Genomic DNA, 22088 nt, shown 5'->3' on the forward strand with positions numbered 1-22088 from the left:
GTTATAATGTATATCCCTACTTCAATATTTTTGTAGTTGAATAGTACTCCATTGTACAGATACACTAAAAGTTGGTTAAAAAGTAATTGCGGTTTCAGACCGTAAATTTTAAATCATTATAACTAGGTTCAAACACATGTTTATTAATTAGAAGAAGAACTATTACAATCAACACATTTTTGTCAATGAGAAATAAGTTTGTTTATTCTTTTAACTTAAAAATTCATATTTCAGGATTCAGTGAACTCTTGGACAGCATTTTCTGCATTCCACTGGCTGTGGAAGCATTTTCCCTGCAAAAAGTTGTCAAGGTGGTTGAACAAGTGGCAGTCGGTTGGTGAGATCAGGTGAATATGGCAGATGAGGCAAACCTTCACAGCCAATTCATTCAACTTTTGAAGCGTTGGCTGTACCGCACGTGGTCAGGTGTTGTCGTGGAGAATATTTTGGCCCCTTCTGTTGACCAATGCCGGCTGCAGGGGCTGCAGTTTTTGGTGCATCTCACCAATTTGCTGAGCATACTTCCCAGATGTAATGGTTTCACCGGGATTCAGAAAACTCTAGTGGATCAGACTGGCAGAAGACTACCAAGTTACCTTTTTTGGTGCAAGTTTGGCTTTGGAAAGTGCTTTGGAGCTTCTTAGTCCAACCTCTGAGCTGGTCATCACTGGTTGTCGTATACAATCCACTTTTTGTCACACCTCACAATCCGATTGAGAAATGGCTCATTGTTGTGTACAATAAGAGAAGACACTTCAGAACGACAACTTTTTCAATTTTGGGTCAGCTCATGAGGCACCCACTTATTGAGCTTTCTCACCTTTACAATTTGCTTCAAATGCTGAACAACCGTAGGATGGTCGACGGTGAGTTCTGGGACAACTTTTCTTTTAATCAGCTGTGATGATGGCTCTCGGTTAGTCATCATCACTGTCCAATGGCCGGTCACTGTGCTCCTCACCTTCAAGGCTCTCATCTCCTTTGCAAAACTCCTTGAACCACCACTGCATTGTACATTTGTTAGCAGTTTCTGGGCCAAATGTGTTGTTGATGTTTTGAGTCGTCTCTGCTGCTTTACCACCCATTTTGAACTTAAATAAGAAAATTGCTTGAATTTGTTTTTTGTCTAACATCATTTCCCTAGTCTAAAATAGATATAAAATAAAGAGCAAGTAATAAGTCATTAGCAAAAAAACATAAAGTGAGAAATATGCATTTAAAAATGATGTATAATATAACCACGTTTATTTAAGAATGTATTCTATTATCAAATGTCAAATTTCAACTATGTAAAACTGCAATTACTTTTGCACCAACCTAAATATCACATTTTGCTTACCTGTTCATCAGTTGATGGATGTTTGAATTGTTTCTGTTTTTTAGTTGTTCTTAAATGCTGCTAAGAACATTCGCATACAGGTTTTTGTGTGTATGCAAATTTTCAATTCTTTTGGGTTATAAGTCATTGAAGGCCACTGTAAAGATTTGGGCTTTTATTCTGAAAGAAATGGGAAGCCTTTGAATACTGTTCATGCGGTTCTCAAGGCAAGAATAATGAAGTGGTTTGAAAAAGACCTGATGCTGGGAAAGACTGAACGCTGGAGGAGAAGGGGACGACAGAGGATGAGAGGGTTGGATTGCATCACCGACTTGATGGACATGAGTTTGAGCAAGCTCTGGGTTGGTGATGGGCAGGGAAGCCTGGTTTGCTGCAGTCAATGGGGTCGCAAAGAGTTGGACACATCTGAACAACTGATCTGAACTGAAATGGGAAGCCACTGAAGGTCTTTGGAGCAGAGGGGTGATGTGATTTGACCTACCATATCACTCTGACTGCTAAATTATATGTGGGAAAGGGTGGAATCACAGATAATCAAAGAGAGAATTGGTGGATATTTGCAGTAATGGCAACTTGCAAGGTAGTTGGTATCAGGGAGGTGGCAAGAAGTGGCTGAACTCTGCACATGTCTTTAAGATACAATCAACAAGATTTTCTGCCAGACTGTGAGCAAAATATAAAACAAAAGTCAAAATTTGTGGTTCATTCATTCTTACTGCAGGAAATAGTGTGTCAAAATCATTTCTTCTCTTTTACTTCAGACCCCAAATTCTTAATTAGATAATATAACATGTTTAAAAATATTGTCCATGATAATAACAATAACACCCTACAACTTATTAAACATCAGATCTTTTAATCCAACTGTCTCATGAGGCAGATATTATTTTCCTTGATTAATTAATGTGTAAACAAAGATATGGTTAACATCTTCCCTAATTTTTGTTCCCCTTTTAAACTTTGGACCAACCAGAAAAAGTCAAACATGTACCTGCCAACCACTACATAGGATGCCCTGCTTCTGGTTAGTCCACCAACATCTTCCCCAGGCCAATAATCTTCAATTAGGGCATAATCAAAGCCTTCCTCTTTTTCCCCTATAAAGCTTTCCCAATCCTCTGCCTTCTTGAGTCTCTGCTGAAACACATGTAATGGTGATTGACTCCCTTGTTTTCAGTTCAGTTCAGTCGCTCAGTCGTGTCCGACTCTTTGCAACCCCATGAATCGCAGCACGCCAGGCCTCCCTGTCCATCACCAACTCCCGGAGTTCATTCAAACTCACGTCCATCGAGTCGGTGATGCCATCCAGCCATCTCATCCTGTGTCGTCCCCTTTCTCTCCTACCCCTAATCCCTCCCAGCATCAGAGTCTTTTCCAATGAGTCAACTCTTCACATCAGGTGGCCAAAGTACCGGAGTTTCAGTTTTAGCATCATTCCTTCCAAAGAACACCCAGGGCTGATCTCCTTCAGAATGGACTGGTTGGATCTCTTTGCAGTCCAAGGGACTCTCAAGAGTCTTCTCCAACACCACAGTTAAAAAGCATCAATTCTTCGGCACTCAGCTTTCTTCACAGTCCAACTCTCATATCCATACATGACCACTGGAAAAACCATAGCCTTGACTAGACAGACCTTTGTTGGCAAAGTAATATCTCTGCTTTTGAATATGCTATCTAGGTTGGTCAATACTTTCCTTCCAAGGAGCAAGCGTCTTTTAATTTCATGGCTGCAATCACCATCTGTAGTGATTTTGGAGCCCCCAAAAATAAAGTCTGACACTGTTTCCCCATCTATTTCCCATGAAGTGGTGGGACCGGATGCCATGATCTTTGTTTTCTGAATGTTGAGCTTTAAGCCAACTTTTTCACTCTCTTCTTTCACTTTCATCAAGAGTCTCTGCTAAAACACATGTAATGGTGATTGACTTTCTTGCCTTCAGTTCAGTTCAGTACAGTCGCTCAGTCGTGTCCAACTCTTTGTGACCCCATGAATCGCAGCACACCAGGCCTCCCTATCCATCACCATCTCCTGGAGTTCATTCAAACTCACATCCATCGAGTCGGCGATGCCATCCAGCCATCTCATCCTCTGTCATCCCCTTCTCCTCCTGCCCCCAATCCCTCCCAGCATCAGAGTCTTTTCCAATGAGTCAACTCTTCGCATGAGGTAGCCAAAGTATTGGAGTTTCAGCTTTAGCATCATTCCTTCCAAATAACACCCAGGACTGATGTCCTTTAGAATGGACTGGTTGGATCTCCTTGCAGTCCAATTAGCAAGCTGCAAATAAACAAGTCTTTGTTTGCTCTCATTTGGTTAGTATTCTTTTCCACATGTGTCTTGAGTCAAGTTTCCTGAAGTGGAGCTTGAAATGAAGGCCTCAGTTTAGATTTGAAAATGAAAGTGAAAGTCATTCAGTAGTGTCCGACTCTTTGTAGTCCCATGGACTATACAGTTTTTGGAATTCTCCAGGCCAGAATAGTGGAATGCGTAGCCTTTTCCTTCTCCAGGGTATCTTCCCAACCCAGAGATCAAACCCAGGTTTTCCACATCACAGGCAGATTCTTTACCAGCTGAGCCACAACGGAAGCCCCAGTTTATGTTTATAAGAGAATATTCTCAAGATCATCACATTTAAAGAGAGTAGCGGGAACAGGACTGAAAAGAGGGAGAAGTTGGACTGCAATACATTTGCATTAGAGACCTTAAGTGATCCCATGGGAACTCTGAGTCTGGAATGGCCCTTCAGAAATGTACCCTGGCCTGGATCAGTCACTGGATATAAGAAAGGTAGAGGAAACTTAGGTGTGAAACAGGTCTCTCTGACCAAAGGCAAATCCCAGGGAAGATGCTTGCTGTGAGATCTTAGCAGCCAACACTGAGCAGCTGGGGAACGTCCTTAGGTTCTATTTGAGTGAGGATGTGGGGGTGGGGGACAGGTGGAGATTGGCATACAGTTGGCAGCAGATTGTGACTTGAACTCAACTTGGAATCCAAGTTTAAAGCTCCTTTCGCTGCAGCATAGCTGTGTTCACTCCAAAAAAACATGACAAATGGAGAGTCTGAGACCACTCATTTTCTTTTCTCCTAATCCAAAACCAAGGCCATATTTGTAAGGTGATTCCAACATTTTTTGTAAGCGACCTTGAGCATAGCAGTTGACTCAATTGAATACGGCATTTTAAAGATCTGAAATAAAACACCAACCAAAGCAGTAAAAGGAATTACCACACAGAGACATGTATATCACCTTAATATTACATTGCTCTACAAAATGTTTCCCTCTCTCAGTAGAGAACACTGTGATATCCAACTTTCCAGCTTGAGATGCTGACAAATGGGAAATAAATTGATGTGAAATAGCACCATTTTTACTTTCAGGATCTTCATCCTACAGAGAAAATGATTCCATCTTAGTGAAAATCCTAATAAAACATATCTTGGAAGTTAGTAAAATATTAATTTATTCTTTAAAAGAATCTAGTTTCTCTACCTTACTTCTTTATTTGTGTTATATACTTATTGCAATAAGTAGCTTTATTTGAGCTAAACTCGATGCTTCTATTTTGGTATTACAAATAAATCAGCTGATACTGTTCCCGGCAGTGAGAGTTTACCTGGAGTTTATAAAAAACACACTCCAAGTTCTGTCTACAAATTGGTCTGAACAGTCTTTTTATCTATAAACAAGTCTGTGACTGTTTTTTTTATTCTGTCAGCATATTCTCATTATCACAAGACCTTTTGAATACATTACTCATTGTTCCCAGAGCTTTTAGCTCTTTCCCTTTCTGTATGTCCTGGAAATTCCCTCATTCATCCCCCTGACTCCTAGCCTGCCCCGTAAATTTATTCACCTCTTGTTTAACCTCGTATGAGATCTCAGTCAAATTAAAATTCCAGGTAACTATTGCCCGTGGCATAGCATGGTAGTTCTTAAACTTTGAGCCCCAAGAATTACTAGGGGAAATGATTAACATGGAAAACATTAGAGATTCACACTAGACCTGAAGATTCAGAATTTCTGGAAGTGCTGCTCTGTGTGTGCTTAGTTGCTCATTCATGTCCTACTCTTTGCGACACAACTGCAGCCTGCTAGGTTGCTCTTTCCATGGGATTCTCCAGGCAAGAATACTGGAGTTGGTTGCCATGCCCTCCTCCAGGGGATCTTCCCAACCCAGGTATCGAACCTGTTTCCCACATTGCAGGGAGATTCTTCACTGTCTCAGCAAACAGGGAAGCCCAAGAACACTGGAGTGGGTAGCCTTTCCCTTCTCCAGGGGATCTTCTCTACCCAGGAATCATATGGGGGCCTCCTGCATTGCAGGCGGATTCTTTACCAGCTGAGCTACCTGGGAAGCCCCAGACAAATGTGCAATTAAAAGTCTCTTTGTAGAATCCTATTAAACATCACAGCTTGAGAACTACTCACAAGCGAACTTCACATTTCAAGCTACTGATACATGTATCACAATGTACATAGCAGCATTATTTACGCTGGGTATGATATGGAAGCAACCTAAACTGTCCATCAACAGATGAAAAGATAAAGAAGATGTGATACACACACACACACACACACAGAGTGGAATTACTCAGCCATAAAAAAGAATGAAAATTTGCCATTTGCAACAACATGGATGGACTGCGAGGGCATTATGCTAAGTGAGGTAAGTCAGACAGAGAAAGACAATATACTGTATGATATCATGTATATGTAGAATCTTAAAAATACAACAAAAAAGAAGCAGACTCACAAATACAGAGAACTAGTGGTTACCAGTGGCAAGACAGGAGTAACATGGTAGGAAAAAGTGAGGCACAAACTATAGGGTATAAGATAGTCTCAAGGATGTATTATACAGCACAGGGAATGCAATTAATGGAAAGTAACTTTCAAAAATTATATTTTAAAAAATTCTTTAAATTCTTTAAATAAAAAAAGAACATACAAGCATACAAAGTCTGTTCCTGACTCTGCCTTCCATTTATGGCTCCTAAGTTTTACTCATAATGTTTTTTTCTCTGAAATATCTTTCCCTCATCTTTGTCATGAAAATAGTAACCATCCTTCAAGACCAATTCAAATGTGAAGAGAACTGGGCTGCATTCCATACCTCCCTGTCACCACTCTTCCAACCCCGCATCTGTTACCCAAACAAATATCATAAAACCCACCCTTATATATCTACCTCACCCACCATCTCCTTTTCACCCCCATTCTCACCTCTTTAGCTCAGCTGAACCACGGAATGACCTTTTAACAAATCTCTCACACTCCATCTGCCCACACACTCCAATTTATTCTTCATGGTTCTATTAATCTTGCACAATTCATTATAGCTATTTTTCATATTGCAAATAATGTTCACTTTTTCAACATTACCTACAAAACCTGGGATAAAAATGTCCCAGTCTGGCTTTCAAAACTATCTATCAAATTGTTGTTGCTGTTCAGTCACTAAGTTGTGTCCGATTCTTTGTAATCCCATGGACTGCAGCATGCCAGGCTTTTCTGTCCTCCACTATCTCCCAGAGTTTGATCCATTGAGTCAGTGATACCATCCAACCATCCATCCTCTGCTGCCCATTTCCCCTTTCATCCTCAATCTTTCCCAGCATCAGGGTCTTTTCCAGTGAGTCGTCTCTTCACATCGGGTGACCAAAGTATTGGAGCTTGAGCTTCAGCATCAATCCTTCCAATGCATATTCAGAATTGATTTCCTTTAAGAGTCACTGGTTTGATATCATTGCAGTCCAAGGGACTCTCAAGAGTCCTGTCTAGCACCACAATTGAAAAACATCAATTATTCAGTGCTCAGCCTTCTGTATGGTCCAACTTCACATCCCGTACATGACTAATAGAAAAATCATAGCTTTGACTAGACAGACCTTTGTTGGTAAAGTGTTATCTCTGTTTTTGAATATGCTGTCTAGGCTTGTCATAGCTTTCCTTCTAAGGAGCAAGCATCTTTTAATTTCCTGGCTGCAGTCACCATCTGCAGTGATTTTGGAGCCCAAGAAAATAAAATCTGCTTTTATTTTACTGCTTCTACTTCTCCCCATCTACTTGCCATGAAATGATGGGACCAGATGCCTGATCTTCGTTTTTTGAATGTTCAGTTTTAAGCCAGCTTTTTCAATCTCCTTTTTCACTTTCATCAAGAGGCTCTTTAGTTCTTCACTTTCTGCCATAAGAATGGTGTCATCTTCATATCTGAGGTTATTGATATTTCTCCTGGCTATCTTGATTTCAATTTGTGCTTCATCCAGCCCAACATTTCACATAATTGTGGTTCAGTTGGTATAGAATCTGCCTGCAATGCAGGAGACCTGGGTTTGATCCCTGGTTTGGGAAGATCCCCTGGAGAAGGAAAAGGCTACCTACTTCAGTATTCTGGCCTGGAGAATTCTATGGACTATAGTCCATGGGGTAGCAAAGAGTTGGACACAAATGAGTGACTTTCACTTTCACTTTTCACTTTCACTCTGCAAAAAAGTTAAATAAGCAGGGTGACAATGTACTCCTTTCCCAATTTGGAACCAGTCCGTTATTGTACTCCTTTCCCAATTTGGAAGCAGTTCGTTGTTCCATGTCTGTTATAATTGCTGCTTCTTGATCTGAATACAGATTTTTTAGGAGGCAGGTAAGGTGGTCTGGTATTCTCATTTCTTTAAGAAATTTCCACAGTTCGTTACGATCCACACAGTCAAAGGCTTTGACGTAGTCAATAAAACAGAAGTAGGTAGATGTTTTTCTGGAACTCCCTTGCTTTCTCGATGATCCAACGGATGTTGGCAATTTAATCTCTGGTTCCTCTGCCTTTTCTAAATCCAGCTTGAAACATCTGGAAGTTCTAGGTTCATGTACTATTGAAGCCTAGCTTGGAAACTTGAGCATAACTTTGCTAGCGTTTGAGATGAATACAATTGTGTGGTAATTTGAACGTTCTTTGGCATTGCCTTTATTTGGGATTGGAATGAAACTGATCTTTTCCAGTCCTGTGGCCACTGCTGAGTTTTCCAAATTTGCTGGCATACTGAGTGCAGCACTTTCACAGCATCATCTTTTAGGATTTGAACTAACTCAACTGGAATTCTATCACCTCCCCTAGCTTTGTTTGTAGTAATGCTTCCTAAGGTCCACTTGACTTTGCATTCCAGGATGTCTGGCTTTAGGTGAGTGACCACACCATTGTGATTATCTGGGTCATGAAAATCTTTTTTGTATAGTTCTCCTGTGTATTCTTGCCACCTCTGCTTAATATCTTCTGCTTCTATTAGGTTCATACCATTTGTCCTTTATTGAGCCCATCTTTGCATGAAATTTTCCCTTGGTATCTCTAATTTTCTTGAAGATATCTTTAGCCTTTCCCATTCTATTGTTTTCCTCTATTTCTTTGCACTGATCACTGAGGAAGGCTTTCTTATCTCTCCTGACTATTCTTTGGCACTCTGCATTCAAATGGTATATCTTTCCTTTTCTCCTTTGCTTTTAGCTTCTATTCTTTTCTCAGCTATTTATAAGGCCTCCCTAGACAACCATTGTAAGGCCCCAATTCAACCGAAGTAAAACTGGAGAGAATTCTGTTCTTTCCTTTCTGAGATATCAGAGGTCAAAATGGGGGGAACAACCACCCATGAAAGTAATACTTAGTAGTCTCAATGTCCACACGGTTGGGGGAGAAGAGAGGCTAGTAGTTTGAAAGTAATGTTTTTAAAAATGTGTGCGAAAATTCATTGTGAGTCATGAGGGTATGATAACTGCTTTCATTTTTTTCTATCTTATCAGCCACTCTCTGCATAACTATAATGTCCTTCACAAAACATGCTCTAGTGTTTTGTTTCTTAATTTTATTTTTAATTGGAAGACAATTACTCTACAACATTGTGATGGTTTCTGCCATATATCAGCATGAATCAGCCATGGGTATACATATGTCCCCTCTCTCTTAAACCTCCGTCCTATCTCCTCCCTGTCCCACTCCTCTAGGTTATCATACAGCACCACCTTTGGGTTCCTGTATTAAAGAGCAAATTCCCATTATCTACTTTACATATGGTAATGTATATGTTTCAATACTACTCTCTCAAGTCATCCTACTTTCTCCCTCCTCCACTGTGACTGTAAGTCTGTTGCTTACATCTGCATCTCCTTTGAAATTGCCTCGAAAACAGATCATCAGTACCATCTTTCTAGACTCCATGTATATGTCAGTATATGATATCTTTCTCTTTCTGATTTACTTCACTTTGTATAATAGGCTCTAGGTTCATCCGCCTCAGTAGAACTGACTCAGATGCATTCTTTTTTCATAGCTGGGTAATATTCCATTCTACAGTGTTTTTTAAAAAGTAAGTTAACCATCATAATACAAGAACAGCCAGAATTTTATTGAGAAGAAATTCAGTAGGGTAACAGTAACTTCTGTATCTTTAAGACGGTAGCAAGTCTTCCACTTCCAAATTCAAGAAAGGTGCAAGAATCTCCCGCAGTTCCCACATCCTGCGGCGCCCAAGAATTGTAGGGAGCACCTTTTCAAAGATAAATGTAGCATCAAAAAACAGTATGTAACATGAAAGTCCAGTCAAGGTGAGGACATAAAACATGATGAAAATCCTCAGTGCACATTTCCTAGAAGAAAAGAAACACATTTGTGGTTAAGAACATCTGAAGGATGTAGAGAACAAACTGGTGGCTACCAGTGGGGAGAGGGCAGAGGGGAGGGGCAAGATAGGGCTAGAAATTAAGAGACACAAGCTATTATGTACAAAATGAATAAGCAACAAGGATATATTGTATAGTACAGGGAAGTATTCAGTTCAGTTCAGTTCAGTTCAGTCTCTCAGTCATGTCCAACTCTTTGCGACCCCATGAATCACAGCATGCCAGGCCTCCCTGTCCATCACCATCTCCTGGAGTTCACTCAAACTCATGTCCATCGAGTCAGTGATGCCATCCAGCCATCTCATCCTCTGTCATCCCCTTCTCCTCCTGCCCCCAATCCCTCCCAGCATCAGAGTCTTTTCCAATGAGTCAACTTTTCGCATGAGGTGGCCAGAGTATTGGAGTTTCAGCTTTAGCATCATTCCTTCCAAAGAACACCCAGGGCTGATCTCCTTTAGAATGGACTGGTTGGATCTCCTTGCAGTTCAAGGGACTCTCAAGAGCCTTCTCCAACACCACAGTTCAAAAGCATCAATTCTTCGGTGCTCAGCTTTCTTCACAGTCCAACACTCACATCCATACATGACCACTGGAAAAACCATAGCCTTGACTGAATGGACATTTGTTGGCAAAGTAATGTCTCTGCTTTTCAATATGCTATTTAGGTTGGTCATAACTTTTCTTCCAAGGAGTAAGCGTCTTTTAAATATTATTTCATAATAAATGTAAATGCAGTATAATCTATAAAAATATTAAATCACTATGTTGTATAAGTCTGTCCAAGAGCGTTCAATCATGTCTGACTCTTTTGCAACCCCACAGACTGCAGTCTATCAGGCACCTCTGTTCATGGGATTTCCCAGGCAAGAATACTGGAGTGGGTTGCCATTTCCTCCTCCAGGTAATCTTCCCGACCCAGGGATTGAACCCGCATCTCCTGCAGTCACAGGCGGATTCTTTACCACTGAGTCACCTTGTAAGCCCCTTTACCTGAAACCAATATGATATTATAAATCAGCTACACATCAACCAATTAATCAATAGATAGATAAGTAAATAAACAAACAAAAGAACATTCTGAAGAAAATCACACTGATGTGACTCTTGGTTCCTCCATCTGTATAGCTTTACAACTTCAAGTAAGTAATTGAACTTCTCTTAACTGCTGTTGACATCTGCAAAAGAAGGAACTTGGAGTAGATAGACATAAGTCCATCCTAGGGCTGGCACTAGAATTCTAAGATTCTATAGCCATGAGACAGTGAAACCCTGATTACTGCGGAGCTCTTTTATTTGAAGTGCTAGTCTCACATTTTCGTGGTTATTGCCACCCTTACTTCACTTGTGAGGTACAGGAAGTCTATCTGGGGAGAAATAAGGGCACAGCCAGCTAGCTAGATTTTCCTCAGGGTACAAAATACCATGTGACAAGTGAATTCAGCTCTCTTTATCAGCAGTTTTATCCCACCACCAGACATGCCCTTTTTGCATTGTATTTATTTGCTTTGAAGTTCTTGCATTATTATCTAATTATAAATGCAATACACGATTAGGGTAGAAGATCTGGAAAATCCAGAAAGACAGAAAGAACAAAAGAAATGTCACAGATAATCCAGTTACCTGGAGATAATTACCTTCTATAATACATTTCAGAAGAGAAAGTCTAGGGCACAGTTAAAGCTAGTTATGCATATATTTTGTGACCCAACTCTTTGGATTCCATGAAACTGAGCCAAGTTTCTTGGCATTACTGCCACTGGCTATCTCTTGGCAGGTACACAAATAATTGCTTCTACTTCACATATTTATTAAAGAGCCAGTGATCTTAAAATACTCTATTTGAAAGAGGCTTTGATGGCTAGCAAGGTGAAGCAGAAATGTCCTGTCCTCCAGGAGCACTAAATCTAGATTTGTTCCTTCTTATGCAAAGAAAAATGACTCACTACCAAAACATACCTAGTAAATAAGCACTATCTTCCTAAATTCCAAAATTAATCATATTTGGAAATACTAAGACATTTCCCACAAAAATGCCACATTTTAACATTAATATTTAAAGAGAAAATAGTTTTTTTTTTCTAAATTACAGATAACTTGGAAAACAGAGAAATTAAAAACTATAATCCTATAACTTCAATATAATCAGTTATTGCTGCCTAGTTTCTAAGTCATATATGACTTTTCACATCACCACCAGGCTCCTCTGTCCACAGAATTCTCTAGGCAAGAATACTGGAGTGAGTTTTCTCCTCCAGGGGATCTTCCTGACCCAGGGATTGAACCAGTTTCTCCTGCATTGCAGGCAGATATCTTCACTGTCTGAGCCACCAAGGAAGCCCTAACATCAATTAAAAAAAAAAAAAAGAACTTTCCTTGCATAAAATCTTTAATCTTTTCCAAATGTTCACGTTATATGTGGTTAATAAATAGAAGAAAACTATAAGAGAACTGAGGGATTGGGGATAATACCAGGAAGAGGCCACCCTCTGAAGCTAAAAACAGCAAAATTGGTACAGAATAATTGACATTGTAAGATAAACTTCCTGAAAAGAGATAATGTATAAATATGCTTAAATGGAATCAGAATGTTTCCAGTTCTCTGACAGGAGACTCGTAAAAGTCTTAGACAGTATTAACTAGGATGTAATTCTGTGCTGTGTGTGCGTGCTCAGTTGTGTCTGATGCTTTGTGACCCCACGGACTGTAACCCACCAGGCAAATCTGTCTATTGGATTCTCCAGGCAAGAATAGTGGAATGGGTTGCCATTTCCTCTTTCAGAGGATCTTTCTGACCCAGGGATTGAATCCATGTCTCCTGGGCCTCATGCATTGGCAGGCAGATTCTTTACCACTTGAGCCATCTCTGAAGCCAATTATGTGATGATAGATGACCAACTAACCTGGATTATCTGCCTGTATAACACAATTAAGTGACAGTGAAAGTCACTCAGTTATGTCCAACACTTTGCGACCCCATGGACTATCCATGGAATTTTCTAGGCCAGAATACTGGAGTGGGTAGCCTTTCCATTCTCCAGGGGATCTTCCCAACCCAGGGATCGAATCTAGGTCTCCTCATTGCAGGCGGATTCTTTACCAGCTAATCCACAAGGGAAACCCAAGAATACTGGACTGGGTAGCCTATCCCTTCTCCAGGGGATCTTCCCAACCAGGAATCGAACTGGGGTTTCCTGCCTTGCAGGCAGATTCTTTACCAACTGAGCTATCCAGGAAGCCCATAACACAATTAAGTGATCACCAAATGGCATTCACTTACTCACTTATTTGTCTGTTTTTGAGATATAATTCACATGCCATAAAACTTACTCTTTAAATTGTACAATTCAGTGGCTTTTAGTTTATTCACAAGATTGTACAACCATCACCACTAATTCCAGAAAATTTTTATCAAAATTCCTCCCCAAAACAGTCATTCCCTATTTTCCACTCTCCCTAGGCCTGGCAGCCACTAATCTAGTTTCTGCATACCTGGATTTTCCCACTTTTACTACTTTATATGAACAAAATGATATAATATGTAGCCTTTTGGGTCTGACTTCTTTCACTTAGCATAATGTTTTCAAGGGTCATTCATGTTATGGCATGTATAGGTACTTTATTGTTTTTCATGGCTGAATAATATTCCATCATATGGATATACCACATTTTGTTCACCTATTTAATCCGTTGATGAGTATTTGTATTGTTTCCACTTTTTAGCTACTGTGAATACTCATATACAGGTTTTTATGTGGACATATATGTTCAGTTCTTTGGGTGCATACTTACAAGTGGATCATATGGTAGCTTGACATTTTCAGAAACTGTCAAACTGTTTTCCAAAGTGTTTGCACCATTTTACAATCCCACTAACACTGTCTGAGGATTCTAATTTCTCCACATCCTCTCCAATGCTTGTCATCATCTGTCTTTTTAATTATAGTTATCTTAGTGGTATAAAGTAAACTCCAGGAGTTGGTGGTGGACAGGGAGGCCTGGTGTGCTATAGTCCATGGGGTCACAAAGAGTTGGACATGACTGAGCAACTGAACTGAACTGAACTGATCTAGAGATGTAAAGTGATATTATTTATTTTTTTATTATTTTTATTATTTCTTTTTTTATTTATTTTGGCTTATGGGATCTTAGTTTCCTGACCAGGGATCAGAACTGGGCCCTGGCAATGAAAACACCAAGTCCTAATCACTGTATCGCCAGGGAATTCCCAATATCTCATGATTTTGATTTGCATTTCCCCAAAGATCAATAATGCTTTCATTGTGCTTTTTCACTGAAAATATTTTCAAGTGATTTTTGGCCACTTGTATATTTTCTTTGAAGAAATGTGTCTATTCAAGTTTTTTGCTTATATTGAAAATTAGGCTGTCTTTTGCTGTTGAGTTTCAAAAGTTCTTTATCTTTTTTGAATACTAAATATTTACTTTACAGAATTGTGAAAAAGTTGATTCTGACAATTTTTTCCAGCTCTCTCATTGAGTTTTATGGAGGAGGAAGTTTTCTTTGATGGTCCTTACTTCACCATCAACATCACTCTTTACCTGTTACTTTAAGTAATAAATAAGTTAAATATTTGTTGAGCATGATGAACATATTTTATACTTAATATCTGCAAATGATCAAGACTCCTGCCTTCAAGTATCCCATGGATTATTATGATAAGACAGATTGGAAGTAATTTAACTGCAATAGTATGCTGTGGACACTATGTCAGGATTATGAGCTAAGTACAATGTGCGTACACAAAAGAGAGAGCTGAAGATTCTACTTGGGTTAGTGCTTGGGGATAAAGAATCAAAAGAGCTTTCTTAAGCAAAAGAGATAAAATGGTTTTATGCCATTTTCATTATATTTTTATAAAATTGAGTTAACAGTATTTGTGCATGTATGTGTTTGTGTGTGAAAACATAGCCAGAGTTTACTTAATTTTCACATTTTTTCTAACAAAAGAATAAAACAAAATAAAAAGATAAAAAAATAGCTTTCTTAGAGGAAAGTGCTACTCAAGGCCTATATGATGGTATGGCATCTCCAGAAAAAGAGATCCAGAGTCAGAATTTGCCAGTATGTATGTCTTCAATATCATACAAGGGAGAGCCACCCTGTCTAGCAACCAAAGGTTTTCAAATCTGCTTAGCAAGTATGTTCTTTCAGTAGAGGTGGCTGCATCATAGCTTGTAGACACCATCCTTTAAAATTTATGTATATATAGTTTTCTGGGGCGTCCCATGTTTCTCAGTGGTAAAGAATCCACCTGCCAATGCTAGAGATGCAGTTTCATTCCCTGGATTGGGAAGATCCCCTGGAGAAGGAAATGGCAACCCACTCCAGTATTCTTGCCTGGAAAATTCCATGGGCAGAGGAGACTGGCAGGCTACACTCCACTGAGTTGCCAGGAGTCGGACATGACTTGGTGACTAAGCAAGAATACATATATATGTAGTTATCTAAAACGCTAAGAAAGAAATATCTGTATCTATGTCTATATCTTTATCTATTGCAATAGGTATATATCTTGGGAATTCCCTGGTGGTCCAGTGGTTAGGATTTGGTGCTTTTACTACTATAGCCTGGGTTCAATCCCTGGTAGGGGAACTAAGATCCCACCAGCCATGCAACGTGGCCAGTAAATGAAAGAAAATACTGATTGAAAATTTTAAAAATATGAAGAAGAAAAATATTACAACTTAAAGTTTTAAAGAAGAATAATAAAATAATTTATTAAAAAAATAAATTCCTTGACAAAATTCAATCTTACTATAGTCCATTCATTTTGGGGACTCTGTCAGCCTCCAGAGGTCCCTGTCTCTAACTCACCACATTGTAATGTGGGGAGGGGAGCTCTCCTCCAAGGATGGTGATGAAGCCTGAAGAAGCAGGGGCTCCTTTTCATCCATGCCCATTTCTTCAGGACTCTGAGAGTCTGGATTCCCTTGCATTTGGTACATCCCCAACTTTGTATCCAGCAGAGCCATGTCCTTGCAAAAGTTCTGGGAACAAAAAGAGCAATCATTTTAAAAAAAGATTCTCATTGTCTGCCCTTCTCATTGGAGATGATGCCAAGTATCTTTCCTCCAGAACACGTAAAGAGTGTTGCAAATCACACGTGAGTCATGTGTACTCACTGTGTACTCACCTAAGGAAAGAAACTTACACATTCATAGAGTATTCAGATAGAAATATAGTTCTTCTTTTATTGAATTCAACTATTCAATTTTTTCATCTATGCAAAACATACTTATTTGACTGATTCCACCAGGCACTATTCTAGGATGTGGCAGGTAACAATATAGACAAGACATGGGCATTCTATTATGCATGTGTTTTTTAACAAAAGGGACAAAGAATTTTATGTGTGTCTATAAGGGTTGGGTGGTAAGCAATAAACAACTAAATGCATATATTCATTAGATACTATAGACATGCTAAAGAGAAAGTAAAAAATGTGAGGACACAGTAGCTGAGGCTTGGTTTTGGGACTTCTCCTCTAGGATAGGTGGGATGATTAAGCACCTCTGAACTGGTGACAGGTTCATTCATTCATTAATTCACTGTTTGACTCACGCATTCACATTTACCTCAGTGTATAAACTCTTGCGTGAGAAGTTCAGATGGAGTCATTTTTCTGGCTAGGGGAGATTAGGGGAGGTCTGGGAGATGAGAGAACATTTGAATTGAGCTTTGAAGAGTGGGTAATATGTAGACATGGAGGATAAGCTGCAGATGGAGGAGCTGTAGGAGCAGCCCCAGGGTATGAGAGCTTGGAAGTACACCACACCTGTGAGACATTCTGGCACCCCAAAGCAGAAGTGCAGGAGGGGAGAAAGGGGTAGAAAGAGACCAGTGTGTGGTATACACTCAACTTCCAGGGAAAGAATGACCTCTGTGTGTAGATTTAAATAACTTCATTTGATCATTATTTGAACTTGCGTAACTGTGAAATCTTACCTCTATTCTTGCAACAAGTTTTTCCTTTAATTTATGAGCTTCATCACAAGCATCTTCCTGAAAAGACACCCACAAATTTGGGTAAAATAGAAATTACATTTTCTGGTTTATACAATAAAACCATACTCATTCTGATATCACTAAGTTGTAGGGAGGCTTCACTGAAACTTACTTTTATTCAGTAAAACCCTTCCTCTTAGAAAAAACTCATCATGCAATCACAATAAATTGCAGAAGGTATCACCACAAGATCTATAAATTATTTTCAATACTTCAAAGATATAAATTTGCACAATAACAGCATATTACAAATAATTTTCTTCTCTATCCACTACTCTCTCCTTGCTTCTTAAACTTTTACCAGGACACTAGTTGGAAAAACATAATATGTTTCTGAGAAAATAATAAAACTCTATTTTTTCTAAATATTTTAAAATTTACAATATATAAATGTAAGTCTTCATCATGTTTGGATACTTGGGCCTTAGAGTTTAGTAAAAGTGCTATCCACAAAAAGTGTCTTATTCCTCTTTTCTTCCCATGTATCTCAGAAAGATCAAGACACGGGCTGAACGCAAATTATCCTCTTCTAAGATGCAAATGTCAATTGCACATATGTCCTAAGTAAATAATGCTTAGAAAGGTTTTTAATTAATCATCCCATAATAGACTTGCAGGGTATGTTGAAAAGCAGAGCCTTAACTGAAAAAAGAGTGTCCTGTGATTCAAGGAGGTGCCATTTATGGAAACTAATCCTTAAAAATTACTTGCAAAAGCAAGAAAATATATGGATTTTTGAGGTATAGTTTATAATTGATTATAAAACCACAAATATCTAACAAAATAAGTTTAATACATTCCAAAATCAAACCCTGCCTCACATAAACAGTGAAAAAGTAAAAGGACATCTAGTGGCATAGAAAGTTGTTGAAGAAAAATGCCAAACGAAAAAGCAAGTTTGAAAATAATATATATAATGTTAACTCATTAAAATAATAATATTATAATATATGTATTAAAACATTTAGAAGAATATAAATATACTAAAATGTTCACTGTGTTTGAGAGTGGCTTTATATTTCTTTTTTTTGCAATATTTTTATAATTTTTTAATTATTAAAATAAGCATGCATTATTTTTGTTAGAAGAAAAATATTTTTTATATTCTATTTTAGATTTATGTTTAATTAGAGGATAATTACTTTGCGATGTTGTATTGGTTTCTGTAGTACAACAATGTGAATCAGACATAAGTATACATATATCCCCTCCCTCTTGAACTTCCCTCCCACCCCATCATCCCACCCTCAAGCTGTCACAGAGCACCGAGGAGTTGAGCTCCCTTATTACACAGCAACTTCCCACTAGCATCTGTTATACATATGGTAATGTGTATGTTTCAGTGCTACTCTCTCAGTTCTTCGCTCCTTCTTCTTCCCCTGCTGTGTCCAAAAGTCTGTTGTTCTCTATGGCTGTGTCTCTATTCCTGCCCTGAAAATAAGTTCATCAGTACTGTAATATTTTTTAATTAGACAGCAAGCACAAGACTCTTTTCATGTAGAAATATGGGCATAAATAATAATAAGTTCCCTTCTGGGTCTAAAATTCTGAGTCTCTTTTGTTGAATTTTGGATTCCATTCACTAAAATTTGAGATTTCTTTGCAGAACTATTTTTCTTCCTTAAAGACATTATATCATTACCTTGACAAAACTGCTATCCATTTCTCCTATTTGCTTTTTAATCTCCATGATCTTCTCCTTTAAAACAAAAGAGTATAGAACAAAAGTTGTAATGAATGACGTGTGAAACTGAAAAAGAACAAATGACAATTTTTTAGAAGAATGCTCATTCATGATCAAATAGTCTGAGATTTAATAGAAGCTGGAGTTTCTTGCATCCTGTTCTGGATGCTGATCTGCAAAATCAACATTAAATCAAATCAAAAATATGACATTAGCCACATCCTATGTAAGTGGCCATGGAGCTAGGCATTGTGCTTGTTGGATACAAGCAATAAGAGTGTTTGCCCTCAAACTGCCTATAGAAAATGGATAATCTACAACCCTCTTTTTTTTTTTTTCTAAGTTCTTTCATCACCAATCCCTGAGTTGTGTAATTTAATTATTTAAAAAGGAGCTGTGAGATAATAATCACAGTTTACGCAGTGCCCTAGTAAATATCTTTACACGGTAATTATCAAAGATAATTGCACCAAAAGTAACTGAGATAGGAGTCAGTCTCAGGATGAAAGTTATTTTCATACAGATATTTCAGAAAGCTTTGTAGACTCAATATCAGGCTACTTCAAAGTCCTTTCTTCAGCTTAAAGTTCTCATAAATTTGTTTCTGATGTGTGTGTGTTTAAATACTTTCACCAATTTCCCCCTCCTCCCCCTTTCATGCTTTGAGTCATTCCATTTACTCATGAGAAGTAAATGAGCCAATATGTGTGATGTGTGTGTGTTAGTCACTCAACTGTGTCCGACTCTTTGCAATCCTGTGAACTGTAGCCCGCCAGGTTTCTCTGTCCGTGGAATTCTCCAGGCAAGAATACTGGAGTGAATTGCCATTCCCTTCTCCAGAGGATCTTCCCAACCCAGGGATTGAACCTTGGTCTCCTGCATCACAGGCAGATTCTTTACCACTTGAGCAACAGGCAAGTTCAATACATGTGATCAGATCAGATCAGATCAGTAGCTCAGTCGTGTCCGACTCTTTGTGATCCCATGAATCGCAGCACGCCAGGCCTCCCTGTCCATCACCAACTCGCAGAGTTCACTCAGACTCATGTCCATCAAGTCAGTGATGCCATCCAGCCATCTCATCCTCTGTTGTCCCCTTCTCCTCCCGCCCCCAATCCCTCCCAGCATCAGAGTCTTTTCCAATGAGTCAACTCTTCGCATCAGGTGGCCAAAGTACTGGAGTTTCAGCTTTAGCATCATTCCTTCCAAAGAAATCCCAGGGCTGATCTCCTTCAGAATGGACTGGTTGGATCTCCTTGCAGTCCAAGAGACTCTCAAGAATTTCTCCAACACCACAGTTCAAAAGCATCAATTCTTCGGCACTCAGCCTTCTGCACAGTCCAACTCTCACATCCATACATGACCACAGGAAAAACCATAGCCTTGACTAGACGAACCTTTTTTGGCAAAGTAACGTCTCTGCTTTTGAATATGCTATCTAGGTTGGTCATAACTTTCCTTCCAAGGAGTAAGTGTCTTTTAATTTCATGGCTGCAGTCACCATGTATAGTGATTTTGGAGCCCAGAAAAATAAATTCAGTCACTGTTTCCACTGTTTCCCCATCTATCTCCCGTGAAGTGATGGGACCGGATGCCATGATCTTCGTTTTCTGAATGTTGAGCTTTAAGCCAACTTTTTCACTCTCCTCTTTCACTTTCATCAGGAGGCTTTTGAGCTCCTCTTCACTTTCTGCCATAAGGGTGGTGTCATCTGCATATCTGAGGTCATTGATGTTTCTCCCAGCAATCTTGATTCCAGCTTGTGTTTCTTCCAGTCCAGCATTTCTCATGATGTACTCTGCATATAAGTTAAATAAACAGGGTGACAATATACAGCTTTGATGAACTCCTTTTCCTATTTGGAACCAGTCTGTTGTTCCATGTCCAGTTCTAACTGTTGCTTCCTGACCTGCATACAAATGATATTACTTATAAATTTACTTCTCCTTGAACTTTCCCACACGTTGCTTTTCCTATAGTTTTTTCTAACAATAGCTCACTTGGTAAAGAATCCGCCTGCAATGCAGGAGACCCCAGTCCAATTCCTGGGTCGGGAAGATCCCCTGGAGAAGGGATAGGCTACCCACTCCAGTATGCTTGGGCTTCCCTTGTGGCTTAGCTGGTAAAGAATCTGCCTTCAATGTGGGAGACCTGGGTTCGATCCCTGGGTTGGGCAGATCCTCTAGAGAATGGAAAGGCTACCCATTCCAGTATTCTGGCCTGGAGAATCCCATGGGTCCCAAAGAGTTGGACACAACTGAGTGACTTGCACTTCACTTTCACTTTTTCCTCCACCAGAGTAAACCTAAAGCCATTCCTAGGACTTTGCTTCTGTAACAACTGTATTTAAAGTCCCTTACTTATTATATTACTGTATTTGTTTTTACACAGCCTTTTCCATCAGTCTTCAGTCTTAGGACAGAGTTGTGTCAATTTTTAAAGTCACGTTTATTGAAGTATAATTTACATAGCGTGAAACTTTCTTTTAAAAGCATCACTGTATGAACTGTATGTCACTGGTATGCAGTCACCACTACAGCACTACAGCAAGATTTGGAATATTTCCATCACACCAGAAACTTCTCTGTATTCTTTTCTCCGGCCTTTCCCCACTGCAGCCAGTGACCACTAGTCTATTTTTCATTCCTATGGTTTTGCCTTTTTCAGAAATGGGATCGTGAAGTATGTAATCTTCCAAGTCTGGCTTCTTTCACTTAGCATCATGCACTTGAGATTTAGATATGTTGTTGGATGATTAAGAAATCTCTTTTTAATCTCTGAAAAACATTCCATCATTTAGTACATACCACAGTTTATCCACTCACCAGTTGGTGCATATTTGGGCTGTTTCTAGTTTTCAAGTCTGTGCCCATTTTTTTAGAGTGTATACAAAACTATATATTTCCAGGATAGAGAATCCCCTTAACATATTCATGATGCCTTCCTTTTTCATATTTTTTTTTACATTTGCAAAATATGTCTGTTTAATTTTATTTATTTATTTATATTTCTAAGTTATTTTAAAAAATTTATACTAGAGTATAGTTGATTTACAATGTTGTGTTAGTTTCAGGTGGACAGCAAAATGATTCAGTTATACACATATCCATTCCTTTTTGGATGCTTTTCCCTTTTCACATTATCCCAAACCCATGTTGATTTGTTTTTTTAATCTCACTGTCATTTGTCTCTGTGTTGTTTTCCTCTCTTCATTCTTTTGATATCCATCCCTCCCTGTCCTTTCCTCCGGTGAACCCACATTTCTGTATTTTCTGACTTTTGGAGGAAATTTTTTTAAGGGGAAAAATGTTTCTTGGCCTTTGTCCTCTTCCCTTTCTTCATAGTTTTCAATTTCCAAAGCCCTAGATACTGG

At 38.9% G+C, this 22088-nt stretch overlaps 1 protein-coding gene across 5 annotated transcripts in view; it reads right to left on the reverse strand.

Moving 5' to 3' along the window:
- Positions 1 to 9726: 9726 nt before the first annotated feature.
- Positions 9727 to 22088, reverse strand: part of SMCO2 (single-pass membrane protein with coiled-coil domains 2) — a 40063-nt gene continuing 27701 nt past the window's right edge. For 3 of the 5 annotated variants that reach the window (XM_070788738.1, XM_070788736.1, XM_070788733.1), the window contains 4 exons: positions 18674 to 18781; positions 16972 to 17028; positions 15841 to 16013; positions 9727 to 9972 (listed from right to left, as the gene is read on the reverse strand). In XM_070788738.1, coding sequence (XP_070644839.1) covers positions 9774 to 9972; positions 15841 to 16013; positions 16972 to 17028; positions 18674 to 18781 — 537 coding nt within the window. In that variant the 3' untranslated portion in view covers positions 9727 to 9773. The remainder of the gene's footprint in view (positions 9973 to 15840; positions 16014 to 16971; positions 17029 to 18673; positions 18782 to 22088) is intronic. The other 2 variants (XM_070788737.1, XM_070788735.1) reach the window with 1 other exon arrangement.

This window comes from Bos indicus, chromosome 5, assembly GCF_029378745.1.
Source record: "Bos indicus isolate NIAB-ARS_2022 breed Sahiwal x Tharparkar chromosome 5, NIAB-ARS_B.indTharparkar_mat_pri_1.0, whole genome shotgun sequence".
Taxonomy (NCBI): domain Eukaryota; kingdom Metazoa; phylum Chordata; class Mammalia; order Artiodactyla; family Bovidae; genus Bos; species Bos indicus.